This window comes from Oncorhynchus tshawytscha, linkage group LG06, assembly GCF_018296145.1.
Source record: "Oncorhynchus tshawytscha isolate Ot180627B linkage group LG06, Otsh_v2.0, whole genome shotgun sequence".
Taxonomy (NCBI): domain Eukaryota; kingdom Metazoa; phylum Chordata; class Actinopteri; order Salmoniformes; family Salmonidae; genus Oncorhynchus; species Oncorhynchus tshawytscha.
In genome coordinates, this window is record NC_056434.1 from 59,237,093 (window position 1) to 59,251,475 (window position 14,383).

The 14,383-nt window shown below is 43.4% G+C and overlaps 1 protein-coding gene across 3 annotated transcripts in view; it reads right to left on the bottom strand.

Moving 5' to 3' along the window:
- Positions 1 to 11,797: 11,797 nt before the first annotated feature.
- Positions 11,798 to 14,383, bottom strand: part of LOC112252776 (tyrosine-protein phosphatase non-receptor type 20-like) — an 89,989-nt gene continuing 87,403 nt past the window's right edge. For all 3 annotated transcript variants that reach the window (XM_042323456.1, XM_042323455.1, XM_042323457.1), the window contains 2 exons: positions 13,879 to 13,941; positions 11,798 to 13,377 (listed from right to left, as the gene is read on the bottom strand). In XM_042323456.1, coding sequence (XP_042179390.1) covers positions 13,207 to 13,377; positions 13,879 to 13,941 — 234 coding nt within the window. In that variant the 3' untranslated portion in view covers positions 11,798 to 13,206. The remainder of the gene's footprint in view (positions 13,378 to 13,878; positions 13,942 to 14,383) is intronic.

The window sequence follows — 14,383 nt, forward strand, 5'->3', positions numbered from 1 at the left end:
ACCACAGATGTCTGAAGTTTTGAGGGAGCATGCAATTGGCATACTGACTGCAGGAATGTCCACCAGAGCTGTTGTCAGAGAATTCCATGTTAATTTCTCTACCATAAGCCACCTCCAACGTTATTTTAGAGAATTTAGCAGTACGTCCAAACGGCCTCACAACTACAGACCACGTGTAACCACGCCAGCCCAGGACCTCCAGATCCGGCTTTTTCACCTGTGGGATCATCTGAGACTGGCCACCTGGAGAGCTGATGAAACTGCAGACTATTTCTGTCTGTAATAAAGCCCTTTTGTGGGGGAAACTCATTATGTTTGGCTGGGCCTGGCTTCCCTGTGGGTGAGCCTGGCTTCCAAGTGGGTGGGCCTGGCTTCCAAGTGGGTGGGCCTGGCTTCCCTGTGGGTGGGCCTGGCTTCCAAGTGGGTGGGCCTGGCTTCCCTGTGGGTGGGCCTGGCTTCCCTGTGGGTGGGCCTGGCTTCCAAGTGGGTGGGCCTATGCCCTCCCATGACTGCGCCATATATTAGGATCTAATTTATTTATTTCAGTTGACTGATTTCCATATGTGAACGGTAACTGAGTAAAATTGTTCAAATTGTTGCATTTATATTTTTGTCCAGTATATATGCTGCATGTTGCATTAATTTTTTTTCTGAGGTCTTACCTGAGAGTACATTAATAATGTTTACATATCTGGCATTACTCATCTCATGTATATACTGTATTCTAGACTATTCTACTGTATCTTAGTTCGTTCCGCTCTGACATCGCTCGTCCATATGTTAGATATTACTGCACTGTCAGAGCTAGAAGCACAAGCATTTCGCTACATCCTCAATAACATCTGCTAATCACGTGTATGTGATGAGTAACATTTGATTTAAATTGATATGACTTTGTCTGTCTTCTACAGGAAACTCGCTCTTTCTCTTGTCTTGAGCTCAATGAATTCAGATTAGCCCACTGATGCCAGCTCTGGGCCCAGTTTTTCAAAACTTTTCTGCAATCCAGGATCAGATCAATCTGGCTGATTCTTAGCCAGTCTTTCTGAAAATAATTGGATAGAATCGTTCTGATCCAGATATCACACAATACAAATTTCCAGTGCTTTGACTAGACCTACACCTTGCCATCTACTGGACAGTTTATGTTACAACTGACCACATACCTTTACTGCAGTCAATTTAAAGTAATGAAACTTTGGTTTTCAGATGTAAGATTAAACAGGTTTTAAACCTTCCCATTTTAGTTACATTGAAATGTATTGGTTGTGGTGCTTTTCAACTCTTTGAATCCACCCTGAATCCAGATTATTCAGATTTTCAGCACATATAATCCTGATAAAAGTTGGATTGGAGTACCAAATCTGAATCCCAATCTGAATGATGAGAATGTGATTATAAATTTTGAAATACAAAATTCTAAGAATGAATTCGATCCGATTGCCAACATCCGATCAAGAGAGAGAGGGAGAGATGCACCCCCCTTCAACACAACATGCCTCTCCCAAACCACAAAACACAACACACATCAATCATAAAGACACACACCTCCACTTCCAGTCCTTCTCAGTCACATCACATCCTATGATCCTCCTATTACATACACAAGGCCGTTATAATTACACACACACACACACACACACACACACACACACACACACACACACACACACACACACACACACACACACACACACACACACACACACACACACACACACACACACACACACCTCTTCCTTCACTCCCAGAAATGTGGGAAGCATTGTAGAGGTTTGGTCTGGAGAGAGTAAATCAAAAGGTGTTTGGGGACAGAGCCTGGACAGGGCCCATCTTCAGAGCTCTGGAAACACTGACACACACGCAAGCACACACACGCACTGTTTCCACTCCATTTCTGTGATGATCTCTCCCTGCAGGAGAGAAGCAGACTACATGTGAATGGGCATCGGTCACCAACAGTACTGAGGGTTTCACCACCACAACTCTGGGACTGGAAACGACTTTACTGAGTAAAATGTCCCTCGGTAAAGGGACATTACACTTCAAAAATCAAGTTTTGTCAGCTGTTTTCAGACCTCAAAGTAGTCTTATATCAAGATGAGTCAACATTCCATGCCATCGGTGGTGTAGATCCAGCTACACGTCTCGACCCAAATGAATGGAAAACATCGGCACTGCAAATCTGGATGTTACATGGTGCTTATCTTTTCCATTCAATGGACTGTTATGTGAACGCATATCAACAGAAGACCAATTTTTAAGGTATGAAAATATCTGTCAAACTTAGCTTTTGCGGTGTAATGTCCCTTTAAACTCCTATAGGTCACAAATGAAAAGCTGTTTCATAAATCGTATCAGAAAGACATTTATCCAAAATCATGTGGGTCATGATCTTCTGAGACCTAGCAGCCTTGTCAGACCGCTTTTATCCACTTTCTTTACTCTCTTACAGACTTCAAGGACTTTCTGTTCTCACAACTACACCATGTCACGTGAGTGTCAAGGACAGTCTTCTCTCTGTCACAAACACACACACACACGCACTTCCGAACTCCCCCACCCCTCAACAGCCGCATCAGAATATTGTGATTAACACCTGCTGCCAATTAGCCAACCCTCTTCGTCAAGCTGTTGTTTGAAATAAATAACTGCGGCTCGCCACATCGAAGATGCTCCCCAAATGAGAAAACGATATTACACACACACACACTCCACGGTTAGGAACGTCGTTTATCTTCATCTATGGCAGACCATCCTTGAGCGGCTCCGGCAGGGGCAAGTAATTGAAAAACAGCTTCGGAGCTTCGAATCCATGTTATTTAGGGGCGATGATAATTGATGACTCTCAGCTTGTGGAGTCCTGGGAGTCGTTTGTATTCATTAGTGTAAATTCTAATTAGGGTTTGTGATTAAAATGTGACTGTAACAGGCAGCGGGGTGCCGAGTGCGGAGACAGCCGCTGATGAGACCTCTGGTTCGGGTGACTGGCTCGGAGATTTGCCCTTAACCGGTAGTGCCATGGATGAGGACGACGACAGTCCTCACTGCAGTCTAGCGCCATCAATCTGTGTCTACTTCCAGTTGAGACATCCGCTCTGATGGACACTGCATTTGCGTAAAGGAGAGATGGGGAGAGTGCTCCGGGAAAGCAATTAAATAACCACATGCATACACGTGTCATAGGCCAATAGACCTACATGCATATGCACACATACACACATTCCGGGAGAGACAAAACATACTTAATAAAACTCACTGTGCAACATTCCTAAAGACTAGTTAGAAATCATCTTCACTTCGCCCTATAATAATATTACCTCTCTTTCCTGATAATTATCCATTGAAGAGTTGTCTTTTAATCTATTAATTAAAGAGCGACTGCACCTAAAAACCATGTGGCATCAATATGAGTCAAACATTTATTCTAGTGACAAATTTACCAGAAAGTGTAAATAGGTTCATTTTAATCATGAAGTCAATCTCGTCTAAGCCCTATACGGATTGACCATGCAATGCATCCAACAGGGTGCACAGCCAACAACTATGGTTTGCATGTCCTGCCAAAGGACCCTGCGGAATAGGTGGTTGGAGTTCGTTGGTCCCCAGTGGTGTTGAATATACCGGTAGCTAGACCATAAACTGCTGGTTATGTACTGTATCTGGTTATGTATATTTTGCTAATCATGATCAACTGTCATCGCTAGTATAGCTGACATTAGCTAGATAGCTAACTGGCTAACATTAACCTACCTCAATACAACTTGGATTTGGCTTGGAAACATGATAACATTTAAAAATAAAAAAAATAATTAGTAGGAAAACATTTTGTCATGATTTTGATGTTGCCAGATTGACTTTAGATGCGTTATAACTTTATCCAGCTAACTAACATTGAGGGGACCACCGTATTTTAGCTAGCTAACATTAGCATTGCTCGCTATTTTTGACAAACTTGCTAGTAATAGTAATGGCAACACTCCCAGTACATTTCAAGTAGATTTGTTGACGTCATAATATGGCAAAGTTGTTTGCTACGAATTATTTGCATACTTTAGCAATGTCATTGTATTTCTGTCCACTATAAATGAGTGTAATTTAGACTAAATAGGCACATCAGCCTCTGAGGTGCAACCCATGTCTAGGGCACAAATAAACATTGGATGCAGCTATGGTGGTGCTAGATAACTCATGTCTGACTACAACAGTGTTCTAACTAGCAGCAATAAAGTCAAACCAATCCAGGGCCATAGCAAAACATGTCACAGTTGGTTGCATAGAGTAACGGTGTCACCGGCCTGTATCTAATCCAATCTGAAGCCTAGTCAGTCTACATTGTAAAGCATATAATTAGCTTCCAAACAAGATTACGTTATTTCTAAAGCAATGTTCATAATTCAGGGATGATGACAATCGTTGACCCTGTTTTTCTGTAAGACAAAGTGCACAGTTGGCTGCCAGACTTATCCCCTGGTTATGAATGGACGACCTACCAGAAGGAGCAAAGGTGGGTATCATATCATGTCCAGCAATGTGATTGCAATGGTTTAACGACCTCCCAAAATAATTTAAAGGGACTAGTGTTCCATTCCTTAAAGTGGCCAGTGATTTCTAGTCTATGCCTATAAGCAACAACCTCTAATGTGCTACTGATGGCTGTTTAACATTCTGATAGAATTGAGATAGAAGCTGTTTTTCAGTCTCTTGGTCCCAGATTTGATGCACCTGTGCTGACCTCGCTTATGGATGATAGCGGGGTGAGCAGGTAGTGGATCAGGTGGTTGATGGCCTTCCTGTGACATCAGGTGCTGTAGGTGTCCTGGAGGGTGGGTAGTTTTCTCCCGGTAATGCGTTGGGTAGACCGCATGACCGCTGGAGAGCCTTGCGGTTGCGGGCGGTGCAGTGGCCATACCAGGCGGTGATATAGTCCGGTAGGATGCTCTCAATTGTGCATCTGTAAAAGTTTGTGAGGGTTTTAGGTGACAAGTCAAATTTCTTCAGCCTCCTGAGTTTGCTCTGTTGCGCCTTCTTCAGCACACTGTCTGTGTGGGTGGTCCATTTCAGTTGGGCAGTGATGTGCATGCCAAGGAACTTAAAGCTTTCCACCTTTTTCACTGCAGTCCTGTCAATGTAGATAGGTAGGTAACCCTCTGCTGTTTCCTGACGTCCATGATCATCTCCTTTGTTTGTTGATGTTGAGTGAGAGGGTGTTTTCCAGGCACCACACTCCCAGAGCCCTCACCTCATCCCTGTAGGCTGTCTCATCATCATTGGTAATCAAGCCTACTACTGTTGTGTCGTCTGCAAACTTGATGATTGAGTGTGCTCGGCCACACAGTCATGAGTGGGGGCTGAACACGCACCCTTGTGGGGCCTCAGTGTTGAAGATCAGCGGACTGGAGGTGATGTTTACTACATTCACCACCTTGGGGCGGCCCATCAGGAAGTCCAGGACCCAGTTGCATAGGGCGGTGTTCAGACCTAGGGCCTCGAGCTTAATGATGAGCTTGGAGGCTACTATGGTGTTGAATGCTGAGCTATAGTCAATAAACAGCATTCTTACATCGGTATTCCTCTTGTCCAGATGGGATAGGGCAGTGGGCAGAGTGATGGCGATTGCATCGTCTGTGGATCTATTGGGACGGTAAGCAAATTGAAGTGGGTCTAGGGTGGCAGGTAAGGTAGAGATGATATGATCATTGACTAGTCTCACCAAGCACTTCATGATGACAGAGGTGAGTGCTACGGGGTGATAGTCATTAAGTTCAGTTACCTTTGCCTTCTTGGGTAGAGGAACAATGGTGTCATCTAGAAGCATGTGAGGACAGCAGACTGGGATAGGGAGAGATTGAATATGCACATAAACACACCAGCCAGCTGGTCTGCGCATGCTCTGAGGACGCTGCTAGGGATTCCGTCTGGCCTTGCGAGGGTTAACAGGTTAAAATGTTTTACTCATGTCGGCCACGGAGAAGGAGCCCACAGTCCTTGGGAGCAGGCTATGTCAGTGGCACTGTGTTATCCTCAAAGTGCAAAGAATGTGTTTAGCCTGTCTTGAAGCAAAACGTCGGTCTCTGAGACGTGGCTGGTTTTTCTGTTGAAGTCTGTGATTGTCTGTAGTCCCTGCCACATATGTCTTGTGTCCGAGCCTGTTGAATTGCGACTCCACTTTATCTCTATACTGACGTTTAGCTTGTTTGATTGCCTTGCGGAGTGAATAACTACACTGTTTAAATTCTGCCATATTACCAATCGCCTTGCCATGGTTAAATGCGGTGGTTCTCGCTTTCATTTTCGCGCGATTGCTACTATCTATCCACGGTTTATGGTTAGGGTAGGTTTTCATAGTCACAGTGGGTACTACATCTGCTATACACTCCCTTATAAACTCAGTCACCGTATCCGTGTATTCGTCTAGATTATTTTCGCAAGATACCCGGAACATGTCCCAGTCCATGTGATCATAACAATCCTGAAGCGTGGATTCGGATTGGTCAGACCAGCGTTGAATAGTACGACGCACGGGCACGTCCTGTTTGAGATTTTGCCTATAGTCCGGGAGGAGCAAGATGGAGTCGTGGTCAGATTTGCTGAAAGGAGGGCAGGGGAGGGCCTTGTAAGCATTCCAGAAGTTTGAATAGCGATGGTCGAGAGTCTTATTAGCACGAGTAGTACAGTCGATATGTTGATAGAACTTCGCCAGCCTAGTCCCCAGATTTGCTTTGTTGAAATCCCCAGCTACAATAAATACAGCCTCAGGATGTGTGGTTTCCAGTTTGCATAAAGTCCAGTGAAGTTCTTTGAGGGCCGTCGAGGGTTCGGCTTGAGGTGGGATGTAAACGGCCGTGGAAATGACGGAGGATAATTATTTTGGGATATAATGTTTGCCATTAAATTGTGAGGTATTCTAGGTCGGTTGAACAAATTGACTTGAGTTCCTGTATGTTCCTAGAATTACACCATGAGTCATTATTCATGAAACACACCCCTCCGCCCCTTCTGCTTCCCGGAGAGATATTTATTCCTGTCTGCGCGATGTACTCAGAATCCTGCTGGCTTTGCCGACTCTGACAGAGTATCCCAATAGAGCCATGTTTCTGTGAAATAAACTATGTTACAGGCCCTGATGTCTAACTGGAAAGAAGTCCTTGCTCTAAGCTCATCAACTTTGTTATCCAAAGACTGAACATTAGCGAGTAATATACTCTGAAGCGGTGGGTGGTGTGCATGTCTCCTAAATCGAACCAGCAGGCCGCCTTGAGTGTCTCTCCTCCGCCGGCGATGTTTTGGATCGGCCTCTGGAATAAGTTCAATTGCACTGGGGAGAGTGAACAAAGGATCTGCTCCAGGGAATTCATATTATTGGTCGTAATGCTGGTAGTTCTGATGAGTTACCACCTATCTAATATCCAATAGTTCTTCCCGGCTGTATGTAATGACAAAAAAAAATTTCCTGAGCTAATAATGTAAAAAATAGTACATAAAAAACGAAATACTGCAACGTTTCCTAAGAGCTAGTTGCGACGCTGCCATCTCCGTCGGCGCCATCTTGGGAGGTAGTATGGTTATCCCATATATTTAACTGAGAAGGGACCTCTGAGATCCGTAATAGGACTAGCAGTCTAATTGAACAGAGACTGACATAGAGTTTACAGTAAAGTTAACCCATCCATTGAGATACTCAGTGCTCCTTAATTAGGACACATCAAAGACCTGGAGGACAGATGTTGGGATCAGTCTGCTTTTCAATCACACACATACACACGTGTGCAATTACACACACACAGATGCACACACACACACACACACACACACACACTACTAATGTCTAGACCATCCTTATACCACCCCTGTCATTACACGGATAGATGGTCTCTCTGCGTTAGGGTTACTGGAAGAAGACTGACTGATGAGGTGAATAGCCAGATTCATGGAAATATAATTCTTATTCTATGGAGGAATAGGGATTGATGATCATGAATAACCCTATGGGCGGTAAGATATTAGATGAATCAGTGTCTGTGAAGAGACCGTGGTAAGGAGAGGTGCATTGTGGAGAATGAGATGAAATTGAATAGTGAACGAGCGTAATTGATCTTTTCATTGGCTCAATATTAAGAGTGCAGACCTTTCTCTACATTTTCTCATCATTGACTAGTATTCTATTTCAGGGTCAATGCACCACATGTTAACCCAATGAGTGTTTCTACCTCATCAGTGTCCGTCATCATCAGTATCCCTGTCCGCTTCAGATATCAGCCATCTAATTATAATCAAGCAGATACAGAAGAGCCTATCAGTGGGGACGGGAAAGCTGATTCCTGCCTAGATCCAGTATGGTTTGTGTAGAAGCATTTCAGGAGCATGTAGCAATGCTAGTGGAAACGGATTGCTAGTGGTGTATTTAACCCAGCTAGTGGTGTATTCAGATCCAGTATCTTTAGTGTAGATGTAAAGCAGATACTACCTGTATGCCTGACCCGGGATTATATCCCTGGGTAAACAGCAGCTTTGGTAGATAGGAAATGACACACTACTTCAAGTCTCAGGGGAGATGATGTCACAGCATGATGGCCTAGCCAACCCTACAATAGCTACTTCACATCTGCTTCTTAGACCTTTCCTTCCATAGACCCAGGGCTGCATCTCAATAGTCTACAGTGGCGTCCTCTACTGGTTTCATCTCCTTTATCTGCACTGATCTGGAAACATAATGTAGGTGGAAGCAATTAAGTGAAGGCCCACTGGTGTAATGCTTTCACCTGTCCATTTCTTAGAACGTTGTCTTTTTGAAGAACTTATTCATTTACATCAATCTCACAGGTAGATCTCAAAGACAGCAATTGTCCTTTGCCGATATAGTAACTCCTGCTTTCACAGTACAACAACCACTCAATGAGAAAATACTCTTTGTGGAAAAACACCAACTGACAGCCTCAAAACAGCCTCAAAACAGCCTCAAAACACTCACCAACTCAAAGAAAGAGGAGCATGCGCAGAGAGCAGGAGAGAATGGCGCTGGGGTGTACTGCAGCCGTTTCACAGATCAATCAATTATTGTGTGTTTTTTTCCCCCGCTAATGTTAACTTTCTTTGTACATAATGCCATTGACAACTCCTCTCCCCTCTCAGGAGGCTGAAAAGATTTGGCATGGTCCCTCAGATCCTCAAAACGTTCTACAGCTGCACTATCGAGAGCATCTTGACTGGCTGCATCACAGCTTGGTATGACCACAAGGTGCTACAGAGGGGAGTGCGTACGCCCCAATACATCACAGGGCCGAACTCCCAGACATCCAGGACCTCTATACCAAGCCCCCAAAATTGTCAAAGACTCCATCCACCCAAGCCACAGACTGTTCTCTCTGCTACTGCACGGCAAGCAGTACCAATGCAACAAGTCTGGAAGCAACAAGACCATGAACAGCTTCTACCCTCACACAGCCATAAGACTTCTAAACAAATGGCTATCCGGACTACCTGCATTGACCCTTTTTTTCACTAACTCTCTTGCACTGATTGTATGCACACACACTTGACTCTACCCGCATACTCACGCATACTTACACTGACACTGACACACACACATAGTGACGCCACACACACGCTACTGCTACTGTTTATTATCTATCCTGTTACCTAGTCACTTTACCCCTACCTATATGTACAGTACATAGCTATCTCAATTACCTCGTACCCCCGCACATCGACTCCGTACTGGTACTCCCTGTACATAGCCACGTTATTTTCTACTCCCCTATATATAGCCATGGTATTTTTACTCTTTATTTGTATTCGTAATTCACTGTGTATTTATTCTTCGGGTCACTATTTCTATTTATTTTTGTTCTATCTTTAACTCTGCATTGTTTGAAATGGACCTGTACGTAAGCATTTCACTGTCAGTCTACACCTGCGAAGCATGTGACAAATAAAATTGTGTTTTATTTACTTCTGGCAGTAACTCAAAATCCCACATGACCACAGAACATGACAGCAGCTACTCCCCCTTAAGTCAGTCCTAAGACAATTATAAGTCGACCGACAAGCGGGACTTCTCATCATTTTCCCTTGACTTCTTTGTTCCTTTGAGTCTGTCTGTAAAATAAGTGGTTTTATTCAGTGTTGTCATGAATGGTTGTTCTGTGAGTGTCACTTTGTCACTCCAGAGACGACAATGGGGTCTACACACACAAGGGATGTGAATAACACACACAAACACACATATGTGCACACACACACACACACAGGCACCAACTACTGCTAAGTTGTGGTGGTGACAGTGAGGTATGTACTGACTCGTACTGTATGCTCCAAGACGATTGAGCCCCTACCATCACTAACCTTTGGCCCCCATCCAACAACATGCTGGTGCCGACAACACACCTCCGCTGAGACAAAAATACACCCCCCCCCCTAGGTCTAATTGAAAATCCAGCTGCTTGCCTTCGAACCTCCAGCACCTTCTCTGTGTGTGTGTGTGTGTCAATTAAGGCTCTCTGGTCACTCAAACTCCAGGATATGTGGAAGATGTGTTCTATCCTCCCTGAGTGTTTATGTCTGTCTGTTCTTCATATCACTCATTTAACTGTCCATGAGGAGTCCACAGTAGTCATGAGAAAATTCTAATTCCCAGTGTCCCGCAGGTGATGAGTCCGAGACCAACCTTCCCATAGAAGTTAGACGCTCTTTAAAGCCCAACAAGATGTGTGTGGGATGAGTAATGCAGCAGCTCATGTGTGTCATTAAAAAAAATATATATCTACTTAACAGAAATCATGGTGGCGTGTGTGTGTTGCTGTGTGAACCCAACCGAGAGAATGAGGATTTACTGGAAGTCAGTGAGTTCATTTCTACACATTCCCGCGTGGTCTATAAATTACTGTTCTCTCACTGAACACACCACAACTAATTACTTTACCACCTCCCCATGTCCTCCACACTCCATCACCTCTGTACGTCCTCGCCTCCACTCCTTCTCCATCACCACCGTCTGTCCTCTCCTCCACTCCTTCTCCATCACCACCGTCTGTCCTCTCCTCCACTCCTTCTCTTTCACCTCTGTCTCTCCTCTCCTCCCCTCCTCCTCTCTTCTCCTTACAGCTAAAGCAGTGTTTATCCGCTCCCATGTGTCATGTGGTTAGAAAGGAGAGGGCAGTAATTCAGTGGTGCTTTAGAATGGTGGCTGGTGACGGATAAGGAGGATGTGAGACTTGATCAGGGGGGGGGGGATCATCTAAATTGCATTTCCTAAATTCCTTGCCTCCTCTCTCCTTGTCTCCTTCTCAAAACCCGTTGGAGGTCAGAGGTCGCAAGAAATCAAGGCAATGCAATTGAGATCCTCCCAGAGAGGTTCCAGCTCTCACTCAGACCCTGCCCAGGGATTACCATATTGCATTAATTACAATATTTCATTAATTCAGCCAAGACTCCTGCGATCACATTTTATAAAAAAGGAAATAACTATTTATACAAAACTATAAAAGCCTATTAGGATGTATATAACTCTATAAACCTAAAAGTGACTGGACCCTGAATAACCCATGTCAGACCTATTACACAATAAAGCACAACTGTAACAACATCTGAGGTAGAGAGTGAAGGAGGGAGAGAGGGTGAGAGAGGGAATGAGGAAGGGACTTAGTGAAGGAGTGAAGTATGGAGTCCTGACAGTGGGAGAGGGAGACATTGATGCAGGGCTTTCCCCAGTCTCAGGTTTTAAGAAGTGTGTGTGTATGGAAACAGCATTGATTCAACTAGTGTGTACCCAGTGGGTTTTCCATGCAGTCACAAAAGCCCGTGTGAGACACATTTATTTATCATGTAGTAAACCCGGAGAGAGAATTTACTCTGTACAAGAGAAGGGCTCCATGTAGTCACAGTTAAGCTTCTCTCTCGTTCTTTCTTTTCCATGTTCTGTCAGTTAGCCCTGACTGTAGACATCTCTCCTTTCTCTCCCTCTTTTCCATGTTCTGTCAGTTTGTAAATAGTCCTTGTCATATACAATACCTATGACCTATCAAATTAAGAAAATCTGTTTCTAATCCTGATCCGGTCTCTTACCACGATTTGAAACAAATATGTATTTGAGAACAGCTTTATATGACAGTCAGAGGTAATACATAGTGACCAGACCAAGGTTACACTGTACTGGTAGTGTATGTTACAGTGAGGTATACTATCATGCTACTGAAACTGCAGCTACAATAGTGATGTTACTGTACAATGATGAGAAATGCTTTCAGAAATCCAATACGTTTTTGTGCATTTGACTGCCTATTACATTTCAAAACGCCGAAGCACTTGTTCTGTGGTTGTAGACAGACTGCCAAATGAAGATGGTTTCACCACTAATTCACAATACAGTGAATCCAAGCTGTGGGACAACACAACATGAACAAAAAACGGTGAAAGTATCGGACAGAGATTCCTTACAGAATCACACAGAGCACGTGTTCTCAGGGTCCTGTTCAATCAAACCTTTCAGGTTTCCGAAGGTGAAACAAAGTCTTTCCAAGGCACTTGATTCTATTCACTTCTGGTTTCAGTCACTGACAAAACTCATACAAGATTTACATGCACTTATTTCACAATATTTAAACACAATATTTCATGAACTCTATATATTAGCTACATATTTAAAGATATTCTAATATATATTTTGGTATAATACACCTCACCCTGTGCATTGCAATGAGCAGTGACATCGTTGATTAGTGATGTGCTGTGGTGCAATTAAATGTATTTAGGTTATAACATGCAAAATATACACATTCATTTCAAAATAAAATGTGGAATGATTAAATAGAACAATTTAAATAGTAAACACCCTTTAAAAGTCACATGACCAAAACACTCCTAACTTAACACAGAAGACAAAGTCACTAAACCCCTAAAGGCTGTCAAATAATTTATCTAACTCAAACCAATACTGCAATCACAGTATCTCTCATTTCAATTAAGTTTTTAATCAGTCACTGCCATCTAGAAAACCCCCCACACAAAAGAACCAACAGTAAAAATGTCTACCTCCATCAATAAATCCAGAACCCAAATATCAAAAACATGCAGAAACATACTGTAGCCTGGTCGTCCCATCTGTCATGTTTTGGCATGACATAAAACAAACAGAGGAATTGGCTAAAACACATACATATACAGTGTTCATAACAAAATCAGCTAACGGGTGGGGGAAAAGAAAACTGGTCAAACAAATTGATTCTCTTCATGGGGGCTCTCAGGTTGCCATCGGTTACTGTGTGTGCGAGGGCTCGTATTAAGTTCGCGGGGGCTCTCTGGTTGCCAATGCTGACCATGCAGCTGCAGGATGCGATGTAGAACCTCCAACCATACCTTGTAGCAGAACAGGTACTGTTCCTATAACCAGAGACAAGACAGAGATGTTGCAACACACACCCCCAAACGCTCATGCACTGTCGCACGCACACACACACAGTGCAGTAAAGAGCTCTAACTCTCTGGGTGGCAGCGAACATACTTTCTTTCGATCATCCAGACTCGTGCCACTCGAACCGCAAAGTGCTTTACTTTACAAATGATATATGATTCATGCATAGATGATTGACCGTCAAACATAGATTTTTATAATTGTTACTCTTTCAGGGCTCGGTGGCTGAGTGACAAGACATTAGCTATGAAGGCTTTGGGAAACCCACAACAGGTTAGTAGAACCAAAGAACCACCACTCAAACTGGGTTTGTGGAATATTTCATTTTTGATTATGTAGTAAACAAATAGTGGATAGGATTATGGAAGCCATAGACAAACAATCAATGGTAGCCTGATTGATGGTATTCTGTTCAATCAAAAGTTTTACCTGTGACACTAACCTCATACGGGTAGGCCTACTGTACTGACCTTAGTCTGAATCATGCCATATCGCTGCAGTCTCATCTCCCTCACAATGTTACTAACGTTGATCTGTGGAGAGAGAAGAACAAGGAGTTAGGTTCTGATATATACAGTGGGGCAAAAACGTATTTAGTCAGCCACCAATTGTGCAAGTTCTCCCACTTAAAAAGATGAGAGAGGCCTGTAATTTTCATCATAGGTACACTTCAACTATGACAGACAAAATGAGAAAAAAAATCCAGAAAATCACATTGTAGGATTTTTTATGAATTTATTTGCAATTATTATTGCAATTGCAATAATTATGGTGGAAAATAAGTATTTGGTCACCTACAAACAAGCAAGATTTCTGGCTCTCACAGCCCTGTAACTTCTTCTTTAAGAGGCTCCTCTGTCCTCCACTCGTTACCTGTATTAATGGCACCTGTTTGAACTTGTTATCAGTATAAATGGCACCTGTCCACAACCTCAAACAGTCACACTCCAAACTCCACTATGGCCAAGACCAAAG